The 18,250-nt window shown below is 37.3% G+C and overlaps 1 protein-coding gene across 1 annotated transcript in view; it reads left to right on the top strand.

The window, feature by feature from the left end:
• Mccc2 (methylcrotonyl-CoA carboxylase subunit 2) overlaps positions 1-18,250 on the top strand; it is a 71,777-nt gene that overhangs the window by 27,358 nt on the left and 26,169 nt on the right. Inside the window, exon 7 of the mRNA XM_005328967.4 lies at positions 12,017-12,130. Coding sequence (XP_005329024.1) covers positions 12,017-12,130 — 114 coding nt within the window. The remainder of the gene's footprint in view (positions 1-12,016; positions 12,131-18,250) is intronic.

The raw sequence follows: 18,250 nt of genomic DNA, 5'->3' as shown, positions 1-18,250 counted from the left end.
ACACATTCCAAGATGACTTTAAAAATAAAACAGGAGCTGGGTATAGTAGTGCATGCCTGTAATCTTAGCGACATAGGAGGATTCACAAGTTTGAGGCCAGTCTCAGGAGCTTATACTATGTCAAAATAAAAAAATTAAAAGAACTTGGGTGATAGCTCAGTGGTAAAGTGTCGCTGAATGTTCAACCTCTAGTACCAAATAAATAAATAAATAAAACAATCTAATATAGAATGTAATCCTTTCCTATGGAAAATACCTTAAAGTTGTCTTCACTTAGAACTTTTAGTTAATTATGGGAATATTCTTGTACTATAACAAAGGTTATTTACCTAAGGAAATAGGCATTGGAAAGATAGAACACCCAGTATTTCCTTTTTAAGGACTATACTCAAAAACTAGTATTAAGAAAATTTTAGGTTATGTATAGGGGATATGTGCAAGATAAGTTAATGGTAGTAGCATCATTTATTAGAGTACAAGTTGAAGAATAACCTGCATGTCTACTGATAGGCATTAGTGGAAAATTAAAAATTGTTTTTAGCTGTTAAAACCAATGAACTAAAATTGCATCTATCAGTGTAAACAAGTCACAAAAATATGATAAGTAAAAAAAAAAGTAAAAATAGATGTATAACCATTTCCTATGGATGAAAAAGTTAAGGACATCAAGTGTTACTGCATATTGTTTGTGTATAAACTGGCATTTAAACATAAACATTTGGACATGATATACTCTTCTTTTATCAGTGCCTGTGTCTGAGGAGGAAGAAGGAGAAAAGAATCTGGCAAAGAGAATATGGGAGGGCTGGGGTTATGGGACTGGGTTCAATCCTCAGAACCACATACAAATAAAATATTGTGTCTACCTATAACTAAAAAATAAACATTTATTTAAAAAGATAATATAGGATTGCAACTATATTAGAAATATTTTATACCTCTGAAAAAAAGACCTGAAATGAATTTAGGCAAATGTCAAAATTTATTAAGACTGGTGAATTATTATTAGGTGAATGGATGTTTATTTCAGACCATGTTATGAACCCCTTCAATATGGTATTGTAATTTATGTTTGACCTTGTATTAATTTCCTAGAACTGGCATAACAGGAGCCACAGAATGAGTGGCTTAAAATGGAAATTTCTCCACACTTAGATCATTTTAACTAAGTGTGGCAGTGCATGCCTGCAATCCCAGCTACTTGGGAGGCTGATTCAGGAGGATCTTGATCCTGTTTCAAAATAAGATTTTATAAAGGACTGAAAGGACTGAGAATGTAGCTCAGTAGATAGAGTGCTTGCCTAGTATGTGTGAGACTCTGGGTTCAATTCCCCATACTGAGAAAAAGATGATATTAAAAAACTATGAACAATGAACATTTTTTTTTTTTTGGTGGGGGGTGTACCAGGGATTGAACTCAGGGTCACTCAACCACTTAGCCACATCTCCAGCCCTATTGTGTATTTAGAGACAGGGTCTCACTGATTTGCTTAGCACCTTACCATTGCTAAGGCTGGCTTTGAACTTGCAATCCTCCTACCTCAGCTTCTCAAGGCACTGGAAACCATGAACATATTTTTTGAGTAAGTGATAGATAAGAAAATGCAAAGTGTCTAATAGGCTTTTTTAAAATTTGTGATTTGTACTTTTCTTTATTTAGTTTTTTTATGTGGTGCTGGGTATCCAACCCAGTGCCTCATGCATGCTAGGCAAGCACTCTACCACTGAGCCACAATCCCAGCCCAGTCTAATAGGCTTTTGATTGAAGATGAAGAGTATTTTATTGCTTATTTTGTTTTCTAAAAATTTTAACATCAGTATTTCTTTCACCCTTGTTTGTTTATTTTCTTTGGTGCTAAGAATCAAACCCAGGGTCTTGTGCATGCAAGGCAAACACCTTATACCTCTAGCACTTACTGTTTATTTTTTTCTACTTTACTTACTTAAATAGGAAGTTTAAGTTAATTAATTAAATAGTTAAGTTCATAGATAACAGTTGCCCTTCCATATTCTTCAGAACTTTCTGGAATTAAAAAATTTTCTTAAGAGTGTGTCACATTAGACTGGATAGAGAGAAAGGATGGGAGAGGAGGGGAGGAGTAGGGAGGATAGGAAGGGCAGCAGAATAGACAATATGAGTGAAGTATGTACATTCCATGTATGTATTATATATCAAAATGCATTCTACTGTCATGTATGACTAAAAAAAAATAAAAAAATTTTCTAATTGTTACTCTATACTAATTTTCATAGTATCCATTCTGATTCTTTCCTCATTGTGTAAACTCTAAATTTGTTATCTTGTACTGTAGATATTGCTTTGTACTTCACTGAAAGTCAGGCTATGTGTAATTCCTATCCTATTGAAATGACTTCTAGTGATTCTATCTTCCTTCTTGACTTTTTTTCTTTTCTTTTATGGTACAGGAGATTGAATCTATGGCCTTGCCCAAGTGTTCTACCACTGAACTACACACTCTTGCTAGGTTGCCCAGGCTGGCCTCAAGCTATTGATCCCCCTGCCTCAGCCTCCAGAGTAGCTAGAATGACCAATGTGCACCACTGTACATGACCTGTCTTCCTTCTTTTATTCTAGAAAGAGTTGTCCTTCCTCTTCTCCAAGGCTAAGATTTTCATTTATAATCTTCTTTTAAAATAGCATTCGGGGGCTGGGGATGTGGCTCAAGCGGTGGCGCGCTCGCCTGGCATGCGTGCGGCCCGGGTTCGGTCCTCAGCACCACATACAAACAAAGATGTTGTGTCCGCCGAAATCTGAAAAATGAATATTAAAATTCTCTCAAAAAAAATAGCATTCAGAAGGCTGGGTGTAATAGTGGATGCCTATAATTCCAGTGACTTAGGAGGCTGAGGCAGGAGGATTGCAAGTTCGAGACCAACTTCAGCAATATAGCAAGACCCTTCGCAACTTAGTGAGACCCTGTCTCAAAAAATAAAAAAGGGCTGGGGTTATGGCTCTGTGATTAAGTGCCTCTGGTATCAAAAAATAAAAATTAAAAATAGGATTGGGAATTGAACTGAGGGGCTGGACACACATTGTACCACTGAGGTATACTCCCAGCCCTGCCACTTAGAATTTTCATACCAGCCCCTCCTGTTGGCTTCATTGTTTATCCCCCTTCTTTCTGTTACTTTAATATGTTCTCATCTGCTTAATCTTTTTCTCACTGCTAGCCATCATGTTGATATACTCTTTCTTTAAAGGAAAAAGAAAGAACACCAAACGTGTAGGCAAAAGACTTTTTCTAGCTGTTGCTGTTCTTAAAGCTTCTCTCCCTCCCTGGATCACTAGCCTTGTTAAGCAGGGGCCATGGGCCAGTGTTTTCATTCCTGATTACTTGCTCTCTCCTTCAACCTCAGTGCCCTCAGAGAGGCCCACTGAGCTAGAGGCCTCATCCTCACACCACACAGTCTCTTGATACTGTCCATTGTTCCTTTCCTAAAAATCTCCTCTGACTTCATGCCACTGAGGTTCCCTTATTTTCCCACCTTCTCTACTTAATTCTTCCAACCTCACCTAAGAACCTGTCCTCATCCTCACAATTTAATAAACTCTCAAGTTTTACCTGTCATCTCCATGACCTTTCTCTGATCCTGCCTCCCTCTGCATCTCTAAACCTCAGGGTTCCGCAGTCTCTGTAGATTTCCCACTAATGCCTTATTGTAAAATGATGTAATATGGTCTCTGTCCCCAGTCCTTGGCACAGAGCTCCTAAAATCCTTATAATTGCCTGGGTGGTAGGAGAACCTTTTGTTCCCTTGTTTGGCCTCTGCCCCCTGCCCTCTCCTAAAGACAGGACTCTTTAGATAAGGGTGCAGGGGAATTCTAACATTTGGTCTTTGATCCTAATTCCTGAAACAGAGCTTCTACATGCTCTGGGATTTCCTGAGTAATAGGAGCATCTTTTTACTAATGAGATGGACTCTTGGTGGAGTCTGGTCACAAAATGCCCCAATCGTGATCATAAGCTTTTGGTGAACGTTTCCAAGTTTTGGAGAGTAGTGTGTCCTGACTGCACGAGAATAGAAACTTCTAAGCCTGGGACCCTTCCAAACTTCGATATATATCTTCATCTTGCCATTCATACTTGTTTCTCTAAATGCTGTGAGCCACTCTAGCAAATTAACTCAAACCAAGGAGGGAGTAGTAGGAGCCCCAATTTATAGTTAGTTGGTCAGAAGTATAGTTGACCTCCTGGTACTTGTCATTGGAGTCCCAAGTGGTGGCTCTCTTGTGGTACTAAGCCTTTAACCTATGGAATTTGATCCTCTCTCCAGAGTGTCAGAACTGAATTGAATTAAAAGATACCCAGCTGGTGTCCATGGGAGAATGGATTGCTGGGTGCATGAGGATCGTGCCCCCAATCTAGTGACAGAAGTGTTGAGTGACTGTGTAAGAGAGCAAGGGTTTGTTTTTTCCTATATCTTTTCAGACTTGTGCTCAAGCTAAACATTAAACACATCAAGTTCCCCTATTAATTTGTTCTTTCCCTGTGTCCTGCGCCTGTCTATGGTAGGTACCAACTTCTTGAGTTTTCCCTATGATTGCAACTTGTCATCTTTGCCTCTTTCCTCTGCTTTCCCCTCCTACTTATACTTTTTTGGTTCAAATGTTTTTCTGATTTTTCTAATCCCCAGCAGTTTCATTTATCTCTTCTATCTAGATAGATCCTGAATAATTTCTCCTACTAATTTCTTGAAATTAGAACAATATCAAATTAATTTTTATAGCCTCATCCATTTTCTTAAGATAGTGCATACTTGATATTTATTAAAAGATGAATCTGTATAATTGTTAAAGTGGTATCGGACATATTGAATGGTTCTCTTTCTTATATTTAGTGTTTGTTTTGTTATTAACTTTGACTTACATGGACTGATAAAAAACATTTAAAAATACCTTATTATATAAATCAATTATTTGTAACTCACTAAGGCTTGGATATAGTTTGTCCCCCAAAAGTTCATGTGCAGAAGCTTGTCCCCAGTGTAATGTACTGAGGTGGTAGATCTTTAAGAGGTGGGGCCTACAGGTGGTTAGGTCATGAAAGCACTGCCATTGGAAAGGATTGATGTTGGTATTTGGAGTGGGTTGATTCCTGTGAGAATAATTGGTTGTAAAAGTGAACCAGGGAGCTGGTGTTAGTTCATTGGTAGAGCGCTTGCCTAGCATGTGTGTGAGGCCCTGGGTTCGATCCTCAGCACCACATAAAGGTAAAGATAAAGAAAGAAAGAAATTGTATTCATCTATAACTACAATAAACAACTAACAAATAAATAAATAAATAAAATTTAAAAAAGGGTAAACCAGGATCCTCTTCATCTTGCACATACTTCTGCTATGATGACATCTGCTGTCTTGTGGTACATTTAGAAGGTGCTTTTCAGAGGTCAAACAGATGGGACTGCCTCATCTTGGACTTTCAGTCTAAAAACTGTAAGCCAGATAATCATCTTTTCTGTAAAAAGTACCCAGCCTCAGGTATTGTGTTGTAATAACACAAAACAGACTAATACATGACTCCAGTTATGTTGTATATATATTTTGATAGTGATAATGAACTTCAGTAGTCAAATTCCATTTTGTTTCCTCCCTAAGATTGGCTTTTTATTTAATTTTATTAACCTTGCCTATTGTAAATCCATTTATCCATTTATTTCTAAGAAGAAAAAGTAGGCCCAAATCTCCATCATGTCAGCTTAGGAACTGAATTACTCAACAGGACTCCTAAAATGCAAGAAGTAAAATAAAGAATCAATAAATGGGATGGTATTAAACTAAAAAGCTACTTCACAGCAAAGGAAACAATCAAGAATGTGAAGAGAGAGCCTATAGAATAGAAGAAAATCTTTACCACCTGCACTTTAGATAGAGCACTAATCTCCAGGATGTATAAAGAACTCAAAAAACTTAACACACACACAAACCCCAAATAACCCAATCAGTAAATGGGCTAAGGAACTGAACAAACACTTCACAGAAGAAGAAATACAAATTGTCAACAAATATAGGAAAAAATGTTCAGCATCAGTAGCAATTAGAGAAATGCAAATCAAAACTACACTGAGATTTTATCTCACTCCAGTCAGAATGGCAATTATCAACAACACAAGTAATAATAAATGTTGACCAGGATGTGGGGGGAAAGTTCACTCATACATTACCAGTGGGACTGCAGATTGGTGAAATCACTCTAGAAAGCTGTGTGGAGATTCCTCAGAAAACTTGGAACTAAAAAATGGAACTACCATTTGACCCACCTATCCCACTCCTTGATTTATACCCCAAGAACTTAAAATAGCATTACTATAGTGATGCAGTCATGTTTCTGTTATTTCCTGTATCTTTACAGTCTAAAAATGTGGGCAGTTTTCTGCAGACCTTCCAGGTTATCACTTTATTTTTGCTCTCAAGGAGAAAAAACAGTTGCCCTAAGTACTCACATGTGAAGTACTCCCTCTCCTTTCGTGTTTTCTTCTTGCAGGGTGAGTCTTCAGACTCTGTCTGCTCTTGAGATTTAAAGACCTGGGATGCTTGTGTTGGTCTCTCATGGAGTCTCACATCTTCCTGAGGCTCCTTTCGGGGGCCTTCTCCACATCATGACCCAGTGCCCTAGTGGTTTTCTGAATGTGCTGCTTTTGTTTTCCCAATGTGGTTTCCATGTTGCTGGCTTTTGAAGCAGAAAATTTATAATCTCCTTCAGGAGGGGGATCTTCATATTTGCTTTCTTGAGACCTCATGTTATAATGAATCTTTATAACTTACTGATAGTCCCGTTTGCTGTAGATTGATCTTGGCTATGGCATAGCTGTTCTGATCCTTGTTTTACTGTAAGCCTTACTACATTACATCAGCAGCAGGTATTTTTGCTTTTGCTAACAAATCGTTTCTTCTGAAATAGGCCTTCTTTGTTTAGCCACATTTGCAGTTTCTCGGGCCTTTCATTTTTTTGTTTTCTTTGTGTTTCTCTGTATTTTCTCTTCTTGGAGATATACTTAAAATTATTCTTATGGGCTCCTCCTTCCCTGTTATCTTACCTCCCTCTCTTCCTTCTTCTTTTCCTCTTCGCTTAGCTCATTAGTTTTGAAGTTCAGATTTATTTATTTTTTTTGGATTGGATATTTAACCCAGAGACACTTTACCACCGAGCTATATTCCCTTTTAGTATTTATGTATGTATGTATGTATGTATGTATCTATTATCATTTTGTACCAGGGATGGAACTCAGGAGTGCTTAACCTCTAAGCTATATCCCCAATCCTTTATAATTTTTTATTTTGAGATAGGCTCTTGCTAAGTTGCTTAGGGCCTCACAAAGTTGTTGAGGCTGGGTTTGAATTCATGATCCTCCTACCTCAGTCTCCCAAGTTGCTGGGATTACAGGCATGTGCCACTGTACCCAGCTTAGTTTTTATTTTGAGATAAGGTCTAAGTTGTTGAGGCTAGCCTCCAACTTGTGGTCCCCTGTCTCAGCCTCCCATATCTTCTTTTTTTATTTTGTTTTAGACCTTAATAATCGTTTTGAGGGACTTAATATGATCTCATTATTTTCCAACCAGGTATAGTGGCACATGCCGGTAATCCCAGGCAGGAGGATTGCAAGTTGGAGGCTATAATGGGCAACTTAAACTTTGTCTCAAAAAAAAAGGGGGGGGGGAAGGGTGGCTGGGGATGTGGCTTAGTGATAAAGTGCCTACCTACAATGTCTGAGGCCCTGGGTTCCATCCCTGGGACTACCAAAAACAAGAGAAAAAAATAGCATTTTAACCTATTTTAAAGATGGGTAGAGTTTGAGAGAGAAGAAATCAGTCTGATTACATTGAGGCTCTATAATAAAAAGACTGAGGGAAAACCGGAATGTTCTGGGTTGGATGGACTTTTTGCATTCTATCTACATTTCAAACCTATTCATTTGGAACAGATAAAAGCTTGAGTCCTACAGAACTGGCAGTGTTGGGTTAGGATAGTTGTTAATGTTTTTATTCTGGACAACTGTTGCTTTGAGATATGCATTTTGTGGCTTTTATTTTTCATGGTCTTTCTTTAGGTAGAGGCAGGGAAAAATGTGATTCAGATAGTATTTGCTTTCCACAATTACTTTTAATTGAAAAATAAGTTAAGACAAGAGATTTAAAAGAAAATATATCATTGCTTTTATTCTTTTTTTCCTTTCTACCCATCGCAGATAAGAGATAGGAAAGCAATATTGTTACATTTTTAATAGCTTTTCTGTAAAGCAGTTGGAACCTTCTCCCCCCTGCCAAGTTATATTACATTTATCACAGTATTTCTTGAACTAGAGAGTCATCTACAATTTTGCTGTGGGAGAATAGAGGTCCAGAGTTCACACAGCTTTTCAGAATCAGGTATAAAACCTCTTGACTCCTGTCAAGACCCTTGCCACAGGGCATCCTGCTGATGTGCAGTATTTAATTCATTTTGTGCAATGAGAACCAGTGTCTATTTGTTGAGGCAAGACCTGGAAGGGTAACAAAATTTTGTTTGAAGTTTTCCCAGATGATCGCCTCTATTTTGTAGCATCTCATTTCCTTCTACTCAGAAATTTTGCTTGTGGAAGTGATCACAAGGTTTGTTCTTATCAATTTCCTCAGCCTTCTTCTGCTTTCTTGCTTATGATTCAGATCTTTGAATCACCTTGGGCCTTTTTGCCCAAGAGATCTTAGGATCTCTTGGTTTGTCCCTGTGGCAGAGTGGGCCTCCTTCTCTGGTGATGGATTCTTTGGAGTTTTCCTTTGTTCTGATACACATTGGCACAATGTCTGGGTTGTACCTCCAGTATAGCCAAATATTTACTTCTGAGTGTGGTCAGAGAAGTTTATGGTCATTCGTGTTACATCCTTTTAATCCTTCGTAGTGGAGAGTGCAGCAGCATTTTCTTTTCTGGGGTTCCAGATCCTTTATCCAGAGAGCTTTGTCCATTGTGGCCTCATGGAAGCTCGTTGTTGGACCACAAGTGAATTTGGGCCATGAGAAGTTGTCAGTATTGTCTAGGCCTAGGACCCCTATGCTCTGTGAGCTGGATAAGCTGGAATTCTTCTTGTGCACATCCATTCTGTCCTCTTTTGTGGTGAGTGAATTAAAATTAAATGATAAGAAAGATTGTGTAACAGTGACTAGTCATTGGCTGGTGACTTCTTTTTAACTGTGTTCTCTTATTTAAGTTTTATTTCTTTTATCAGCATTTGCCCAAACAATATTAAAATTTTGACTGTTAAATACTTGTAACTAGAATGGCCTCTCTTATTGATGAAAACATTTGATAATTTTGGTTCCTGTGTACTTAGTAACTCTAGCTCTTATTTTTAAATATTTTATAGCAGCTCTATTAAGATACTATATAATTCATCCATTTAGCATGTTAAAATTCAGTCATTTTTAGGCTATCATGGAATTGAATTAAGTTTAGAAGGGGCTGGGGATGTGGCTCAAGCGGTAGCGCGCTCGCCTGGCATGCGTGCGGCCTGGGTTCGATCCTCAGCACCACATACCAACAAAGATGTTGTGTCCGCCGAGAAGTAAAAAATAAATATTAAAAATTCTCTCTCTCTCTCTCCCCTCTCTCACTCTCTCTTTAAAAAAAAAAAAAAAGAATTAAGTTTAGAATACTTTTATCTCCTTATTAGCAGTTACTACCCGCTTCTGCAGAGTCCCCCAGCCCTAGGCAGCCTCTAATCTACTTTGCTTTGTGAATTTGACTATCTGAACATTTCATATAAATGAAATCATAGAATAAAGTGATGTGACTGTTTTTTTTTCACTTAAGATTTATCCATGTCTTGCTTTTGGTTTTTCTGAACCATGGATGAAACTTCAGTTATGAATTTGGGGGGCACAAATATCCATTCCGTAGCAGATGGTGTGGTGGCATTTTGACAAAGGAATCCCTCCTTTTCTCCTCCACCCCCGTCCTTGTCTTTGAATACTTGCTGACAGTTGCTATTCTTTCCTCTCCTTTGCTCTCTAGTTGTTTTCATGGAATCTGCTACGCCTGTTTAGTTCTTTAGGTCTTATTTTTGAAAACTGTTCCCTTTTAGATCCTTACATCATTATGACTGTTCTCTAAGTTCCTGGATTTTTTTTCTTTTGCATGCTAAAGTAGTTTGAACTGAACCTGGTGTTTTAGTACAAAGAACAACGTGATAAGGTGAAATTGTGTCCTTTACTTTCTGCAGAACCTTAAAAATGAAAAAGCCCATAACATTTCAAACATTCAGAAAGTGCAGAGAGGGCTGGGGCTATAGCTCAGTGGTAGAGTGTTTGCCTAGCATGCAAGAGGCACTGGTTGCGTTCCTCAGCACCATATAAAAATAAACAAATAAAATAAAGGTATTCTGTCCATCTACAACTACAAAAAAAAATTTTAAAAAAAGAAAGTACAGAGAATAATAAAACAGAACACTCACGTGTGTACCACCCTAATTTATTGTGTTGACATTTCATTTTGTTATTTTTGCCTCAGATTTTAACAAGAATTAACAAATGTATTTTTAAAATGTATTTTAAAAATGTATCTATCCATAATTCACTTACCACTCAAAATGTTGTACTGATGGGCATGTTGATTATTTGTATCTATTTGCTATTTATAAACATGGGTAAAATGAATGTTTCTTTGTGTGCTTGGTATGTAACAGAGATAGCCTTTAAAACAAACTTCTGGGCAATGGACAAGCAAAACAGTAAGTGATAAACTCCTCTGTAATATGTTGAGAAGTAAATCTTACAGCCACTTTAATAACATACAGGAAAAGCTTTAGTTAAGGAAAAATGCTTTTTGTGTGATGGCCATTTAGGTGGAAAAACACTAGATTTTTTGTCCTACTTTCATTTTTGGTTTAGTAATAATATGGCATAATGTTTTTCAAAACAGATACTTGCATAACTATAAGGCAAACTAATGGAATACTGGAATTAGTAACAAAAATTGTTTTCATAAGATAATTTCAAAACAATCGTTTTTAAAAACATTATATAGACATCCTTTTAAAAAATATTTCTTAGTTATAAATGGATACAATATCTTTATCTATTTTTATGTGATGCTGAGAATTTAACCCAGTATCTTATGTGTGTGTGGCAAGCACTCTGCCACTAAGCTTCAACCCCAACTGCAAAGAGCTCTTTTCTTTGGTGATATTTCTGTTTCTGGGCAGGGATAATTCCAAACCAGTACTTATTATTATTTTGCCATACTAAAATTCAAGCAAAAATTTTTTACAGCCCTTTTAAAATTTCCATTGAAAAAACTGATAAGAGGGGCTGGAGTGTGACTCAGCAGTAGGGCACTCGCCTAGCACTTGCAAAGTCCAGCCATGATCCCCAGGTGGGCCCTGGACTTCTGGGATCAGTGATCCTCTTACCTTAGCCTCCCGAGTGGCTGGTAATACAGGCGTGCATCACCATATTTGGCTTTTAAGCAAGATTTTGAAAACAATGGTAACATCAGTTTTATATTTAGAAAATATCATTTTTTGGGATAACACAATATATTAATAACACTCATTTGAAGAATTATTTCAGTATTCCTATAAGTGATGGTTATATAGAGAATTTATTTAAACTGGGTGTCACATGGGTTTCTTCTTTTCATTAATTGTTTAGTCCATTCTTCTCTCTGGCCAGGAGATTGTCCATATATTTTGAGAAGTATGATATAAGCCCTTTAAAATGTTTTATTGATTGATTGGTGATACTAGGGATTGAACCAAGGGCTCTTTACCACTGAGCTATATCTCTATCCCTTCTTATTTTTTATTTTGAGATAGGGTCTTGCTAAGTTGCTCAGGCTAGCCTGACCTTCAAGATGTTTTGATAAAATGTCTGGATACTATTTCAAATATTGAGAGGATTCAGTTTTTCAAACAAAGTTCAGGGATCAGCTAGTAATATCCCCTGGTTTGTGAGACTGTAGGTCAAACACCACATAATTCAGTGCTTGCGCTGCATCTCACGGTGGTTTTATGCTTCCATTCCAGATAGCAGTGGTCTTGGGTTCCTGTACAGCAGGAGGTGCTTATGTGCCTGCAATGGCAGATGAAAACATCATTGTACGCAAGCAGGGTACAATTTTCTTGGCAGGACCCCCTTTGGTAAGAATATGAACTCGACTGAAGTATATATGACATAAAATATACCACTTAACTGTGTTTTTTGGTTTGTTTTTTGGTACTGGAGACTGAACCCAAAGGATCTTTACCATTGAGCCACATCCCTGGCCCTTTTTTAAATGTTTAATTATTGAGACAGGGTCCCATTAAGTTACTGAGCACAACTTTGAACTTGTGATCCTTCTGCTTCAGCCTCCTGAGTTACTGGGATTGTAGGTATGTGTCACTGCCTCTGACTTAAATATATTTTGATGGTTTAAAAAATATTATGGTAATATATATATTTCATAAAATTTATCATCTTAAGTGTACAATTCTGTGGCATTAAGTATATTCATATTATTGTGCAGCTGTCAGCCTACCCATCTCTAGAACTTTTTTGTCTTCCCCACTGAAAGCCATCAGACACTAACTCCTATTCTTCCCAGCTCTACCTCCTTGGCAACCACCACTCTCCTATCTGTCTCTGGATGTAGCTACTCTAGGTACCTTACATGTAAGTAGAATCATACAGTATTTGTCCTTTCATGAAAGGTTCACTTTGCATAATGTCCTTTTATGAATAGTTCACTTTGCATAATATCTCTGTTGTAGCAAATGTCAGTATTATATTTCTTTTAAAGGCTGAAAAACATTTCATTGTATGTGTATACCATATTTTGTTTATCCATCACCTGTTGACATTTGGGATACAATTTTGGACTATTATGACTAATACTACTATGAATATGGGTGTACACATATCTGAGTTCTTGCCTTCATTTCTTTTGTGTATATATAACTGGAAGTGGATTGCTGGGTTATATGGTATTCTGTATTCACTCTTTTTAAGAATCACTTCATTTTTTTTTTTTTTGTAACTTTATTTTATTTATTTATTTATTTATATGGTGGTGAGGATTGAACCCAGTGCCTCACAGGTGCTAGGCAAATGTTCTACCACTGAGCCACAACCTCATCTCCACTTCTTTTTTTTTTTTGACTGAATGACATTCCAGTGTATGGTTATGCTGCACTTTGTTTATTCATTTATCAGTTGATGGACATTTAGGTTGTCTCTTTTTTTGTTTTTTGGACATTATGAATAAGGGTGCTGGGAACATTCATGTACACATTTTTTATTGGACATGTTTTCATTTTCTTGGCATATACGTAGCAGAATTGCTGGGTCATTTGATAATCATGTTTGACATTTTGAGGAACTGCCAACCTATCCGAAACGTTTTACCTTCCCACCAGCAGTGCATGAGGGTTCTGATTTCTCCATATCCTCACCAATATTTGGATTGTAGCCATCCTGGAGGGAGTAAAGTAGTACCTCATTTTGGTTTTGATTAGTGTTTGCCTAATGGCTTATGATATTAAGCATCTTTTCATGTATTTATTGTCCATTTGTATATATTTGGAGACATGTCTATTCAGATCTTTTGCTCATTTTATAATTGGGCTATTTGTCTTTATTGGGCTGTAAAAATTCCTACATTCACTTGATACAATTCCCTTATCAGATATATGATTTGCAAATAGTTTTTCTCATTCTATGGGCCTTTTGCTGTCTTGGTGATGTCCTTCTTTGAAACACAAAATTTTTAATTTTGATGAAGTTCAATTTATGTTTTTTTCCTTTTGTCACTTATATTTTTGGTTTCATATCCAAAAAAGCTTTGCCTAACCCAAGGTCATGAAGGTTTATTCTTTTGTTTTCTTTTGAGAGTTTTATAATTTTAGTTCATATATTAAAGTCCTGATCCCTTTAGGGATAGTGTGAGGTAAGGCTTAAGGAAGGGGTCTAGCAGTGCTTTACAAGTGGATATGCAGTTGTCCCAGCATCATTTGTAGATAGGACTGTCCTCTTCTCTGCATTGAGTGATCATGGCTGAAGAAATAACTGATTCTTTCTTCTAGCTCATCTTTACTATTTTTCAATTCAGTAACAAATTGAGAATTGTTAAGTTAAGCAAGGTGCTCACATACAGTATATTAACTTTTGTATAAAATGGGGGAAATATACATTATATGCTTGTACAAGCATTAAAATTCTGTAAAAGATACAATAAGTATAGAGTAGAGGAAATAGGATGGGAGAATGGCCTTTGACTTTTGAATTTATGACCTATTAAAAAGGTTTTTCAAAGATTAAAAAAAATAAGAGCAAGTTAGAATACCCGTGAGAGGTCTTAATTTTTAATGCTAGCAACCTTTATGAACTACTGGTGGAGCCAGCTATATAATTTGTAGACACTGGTACAAAATGAAAAATATGGGACTGCTTTTTCAAAAGTAGGAAAAAATATCATTAAGTACCTAAAGTATAAACCATTTCCCTTTCTTCTGTGGTCCTAAATTATAGTCATGGTTTTTTCTTTAAATTTATTTTTTTCCCTTCTTGGTACCAGGGATTAAACCATGGGCTCTCAATCACTGGGTCACATCTCCCTTTTTATTTTTTATTTTGAGACAGGGTCTTGCTAAATTGCTCAGGGCCTTGCTAAGTTGCTGAGGCTGGCTTTGAACTTGCAATCCTCCTGTCTCAGCCTCCTGAGCTGCTGGGTTTATTGGCATGCACCACTGTGCCCAGCCTCAATTTACTTTCTAATGTTATGCTCCCTCTGGCATAAGAACTTCCCTTCCCAGGCATCTCTGCTTCCAGTGGGCCATCCCATCCCACAGAAGACACTATTCTCAACAGACGTGCAGCCAACATGCCCAGGATGTGCTTGTTGCCTAGATCAAGAGAGGATAGGAGGTTAGCTTCCACCTCCCACCCTGTTCCCTGCTGTAGACCACACCTCCATAATGCAGCTCAGGACAATGACTGTCTTGTGGTGCTTCATCTTGAGACATGGATTCTCCCTGCACCTTCTCTGCACCCACTTGAGGCACATGCCGCAACAATTGTTAGGTGGGCATGGGGAAGAGGAGGTGGGCCCAGGTACAGGTCAGGAGGAAGCACAGAGCTAAACTCATCCCAGGAAGGTGGCAGAGGCAGATCAGGAAAGAACTGAGACTCCAAGCCCCAACATATGTGCCCTGTTGTCCTCTCAGATGTCACTTACAAAACACATATTCAAAGATTAAGAATTTTAAAGATTGCTGGGTGGTGGCATGTACCTATTGTCCCAGCACTTGGGAGGCTGAAGCAGGAGGCTCTCTTGAGCCCAAAATTCTAGACCAGCCTGAGCAAGTTAGCAAGATTCTGTTTTAAAACAAATCAGAACAAGAATTTCCAAGATTAAGAATGCAGAGATTAAGAATTTCAAGAGGGTGACCACAGAGCATTAAACCCCAATCATGGGACTCTGCTGAGAGTGAAGCCCTATTCAGCCTTACTGGCCATCCACCCAGGATGACTGGATTTTGTCTCTGATGCTTTTTCTCACCTTTGCTTGGGCTGACTGCACATCAGTGACTTGGTGGTGCATTCTTTGCTTTGTCATATTTCAGTCACATAGTGATCCTAGACTTGAATGATTAGTACACCTTCTAACAAAATAACCCACAATATAAGAAAAATCCAGTGCTATGCAATAGGTAAAAAGAGGAATGTTGTCAAGCAAGTTATAAAACTATATTATACACACAGTGGAATATTATTCAGGCATAAATAAAAAAGTGAAGTTTTGACATATTACAACATAGCTGGTCCTCGTAAACATCATGCCAGACAAAAAGGGCACATATTAAATGATGCTACTTGTGTGAAATATTTAGAATAGGTAAATTCATAGACACAAGAAGGATCAGTGTTGCCAAGGACTGGGAGCAGGGTGGGAGGGGGAGAGACTACTGATGTGGATGGATTGATGAAATGATCTTGAACTAGATATTGGGGACAGTTTCAGAATCTTGGAAATATGTGCAAAGCTACTGAATTGAATGCTTTTGTGCAAAATGCTGAATTTTATGATATGTGAATTATATTTTAAAAAGTAAGTTTATCACTTCAAAAAGTCAAAGAATCATTTTTGGTTTTGGAATACGAATACAAATTTATTAAAAAGAGTATGTTAAGGAGATCATGCTTGCTGGGCATGGTGGCACATGCCTGTAATCCCATTGGCTCGGGAGGCTGAGGCAGGAGGATTATGAGTTCAAAGCCAGCCTCAGCAAAAGCAAGGCACTAAGCAACTCAGTGAGACGCTGTCTCTAAATAAAATACAGAATAAGGCTGGGGATGTGGCTCAGTGTCCCTGAGTTCAATTCCTGGCACACACACACAAAAAAGTTTATGCTTTTGGGGGCTGGGGTTTTAACTCAGTGGTAGAGTGCTTGCCTAGCATGTGTGAGGCATCACATACAAAAATAAGCAAATAAAATAAAGGCATGCAGAGCTGGGAATGTGGCTCAGCGGTAGAGTGCTCGCCTAGCACGGGCAGAACCCGGGTTTAATTCTCAGCACCACATAAAAAATAAAGGCGTTGTATTGTGTCCATCTACAAAAAAGATATTCTCTCTTTCTCTCAAAAAAAAAAAAAAAGGCATGCTGTCCATTTACACCTAGAAAAAAGTTTTTTTAAAAAAGTTCATGCTTTGATGTAGTGTATTTCCCAAGTGATAATATTAATTTTTTATAAAATTATAAAAAATTATTTTTTATAATATTATGGAAGATAAGGTAAGCTGAATGATTGCCATTTTAAAAGTAATTAAAGTCTCAAGGTTTTATTCAAAATGCTGGCAATTATTATTCCTTAACACTCTCATGCTGATGTAATAGCTGTCATGGATTAACAGAAGAAGAAAATGCAAAGTTTATCTCTGTAGAGTTGTTCTATATCGTTTACTTTCTATTAGTAGTTTTTACTTTTCATTAGAAAATGAGTAAAGAAATTTGAAAACATCTACTGGAAATATAGGCAGCATCTTAATAACTGGAGTAAAGTGTCTGTTCTTTGGATTCAGATTTTTGTGTCAGAAAGAAACAGCTCAAACAGCCAGAGAAGCCTCAGGTCCTCTAAAACTGAACCTCCCTCGGTAGTCTGACTGCCTTTGGAAGCCCATGGTTAGGGGAGGGGAAAAAAAAAAAACGCAGGCACCCCATCCAGAATTGAGAGTTCTCAATTCTGACCCCTGCAGACTGTGGAAAAAAGGCTCTGCAGTTTCACAGTGTGACATTCAGGTGCTGTTACTTTGAGTAGCTGAGAGTGATTGGAACAAGGGGATAGTAATAAGCTTTAGAAGGAGCTTTTTGTTCTCCTGTCTTGTTTCTTTTCTGAACTTGTTATTTAGTAGAACAAGCTGTTTTAATTTTCTCCAACTTTTATCATCTTTGCACTTACCACAGTATCAAACATGTTGTGGGTGTTCAATGAATATTAACTGATGACAAATCCTTGTTTTTTTTTCAGTTGATATTAGTCAGATATTTAAAAATAAATATAGTATATCTGTTGTTTATTCCTTTTTACAACTTTAAATATCCAGACACCTCTTATAATTAGTTATTGTCTGGACTGAATGCTATTGTACACTGAAATTTTTGGAAAGAAGAGAACCGATAATTGGTTCCTGGGGGCGGAATAATTGGAGTTGGAAATTTTAATTATTTCTCCCTGTGGAAAGATACTTAAGACAGAACTTTTGATGTGGTGAATGATAGATAAGTCATTTCTATGCTGTATTTTAGATTAACGTTCATTATTCTAATAAAAACCTTTCCTATGTGAAAAAGAAGAAACAAATTAATCAACCCAAAGACGTAGGAATCAATATATAATTCCTGGGGATCAGCTTGGCATTTAGCATTAAACGATTTTTCTCTTTTTTTCCTGTTGCAATTTCTTAGGCTTAATTGAGTCATTCTTGATTTATTACTTGAGGTTCTTTCTTTTTGGTCACATCTACTAGAGCTTAGATTTAGGTACTTTTGGAGACTTTTTCTCCCTGCCTTAAATGTAGAATACAGAATTGGTGATAATAACTGGAATTTTACAGCCTAGTAATCAAGTATTTGAAGACAAAAAAAATCATGGTCCTGCCCCAAGGAACACTCAATGATGACAGATTTGTGCAAATTTTTGAAACCCAGTCTGGCAAGAGTCTGAGATTTAATTCTGTGGACCCCAGAGAGACAGGCATTACTCTGTCATTCACCTTGTGGAG

The sequence above is a fragment of the Ictidomys tridecemlineatus genome, chromosome 1 (assembly GCF_052094955.1).
Source record: "Ictidomys tridecemlineatus isolate mIctTri1 chromosome 1, mIctTri1.hap1, whole genome shotgun sequence".
Classification (NCBI taxonomy): Eukaryota; Metazoa; Chordata; class Mammalia; order Rodentia; family Sciuridae; genus Ictidomys; species Ictidomys tridecemlineatus.
Note: the sequence above shows the minus strand (reverse complement) of the source record. Positions and strands in the feature narration are given on the sequence as shown.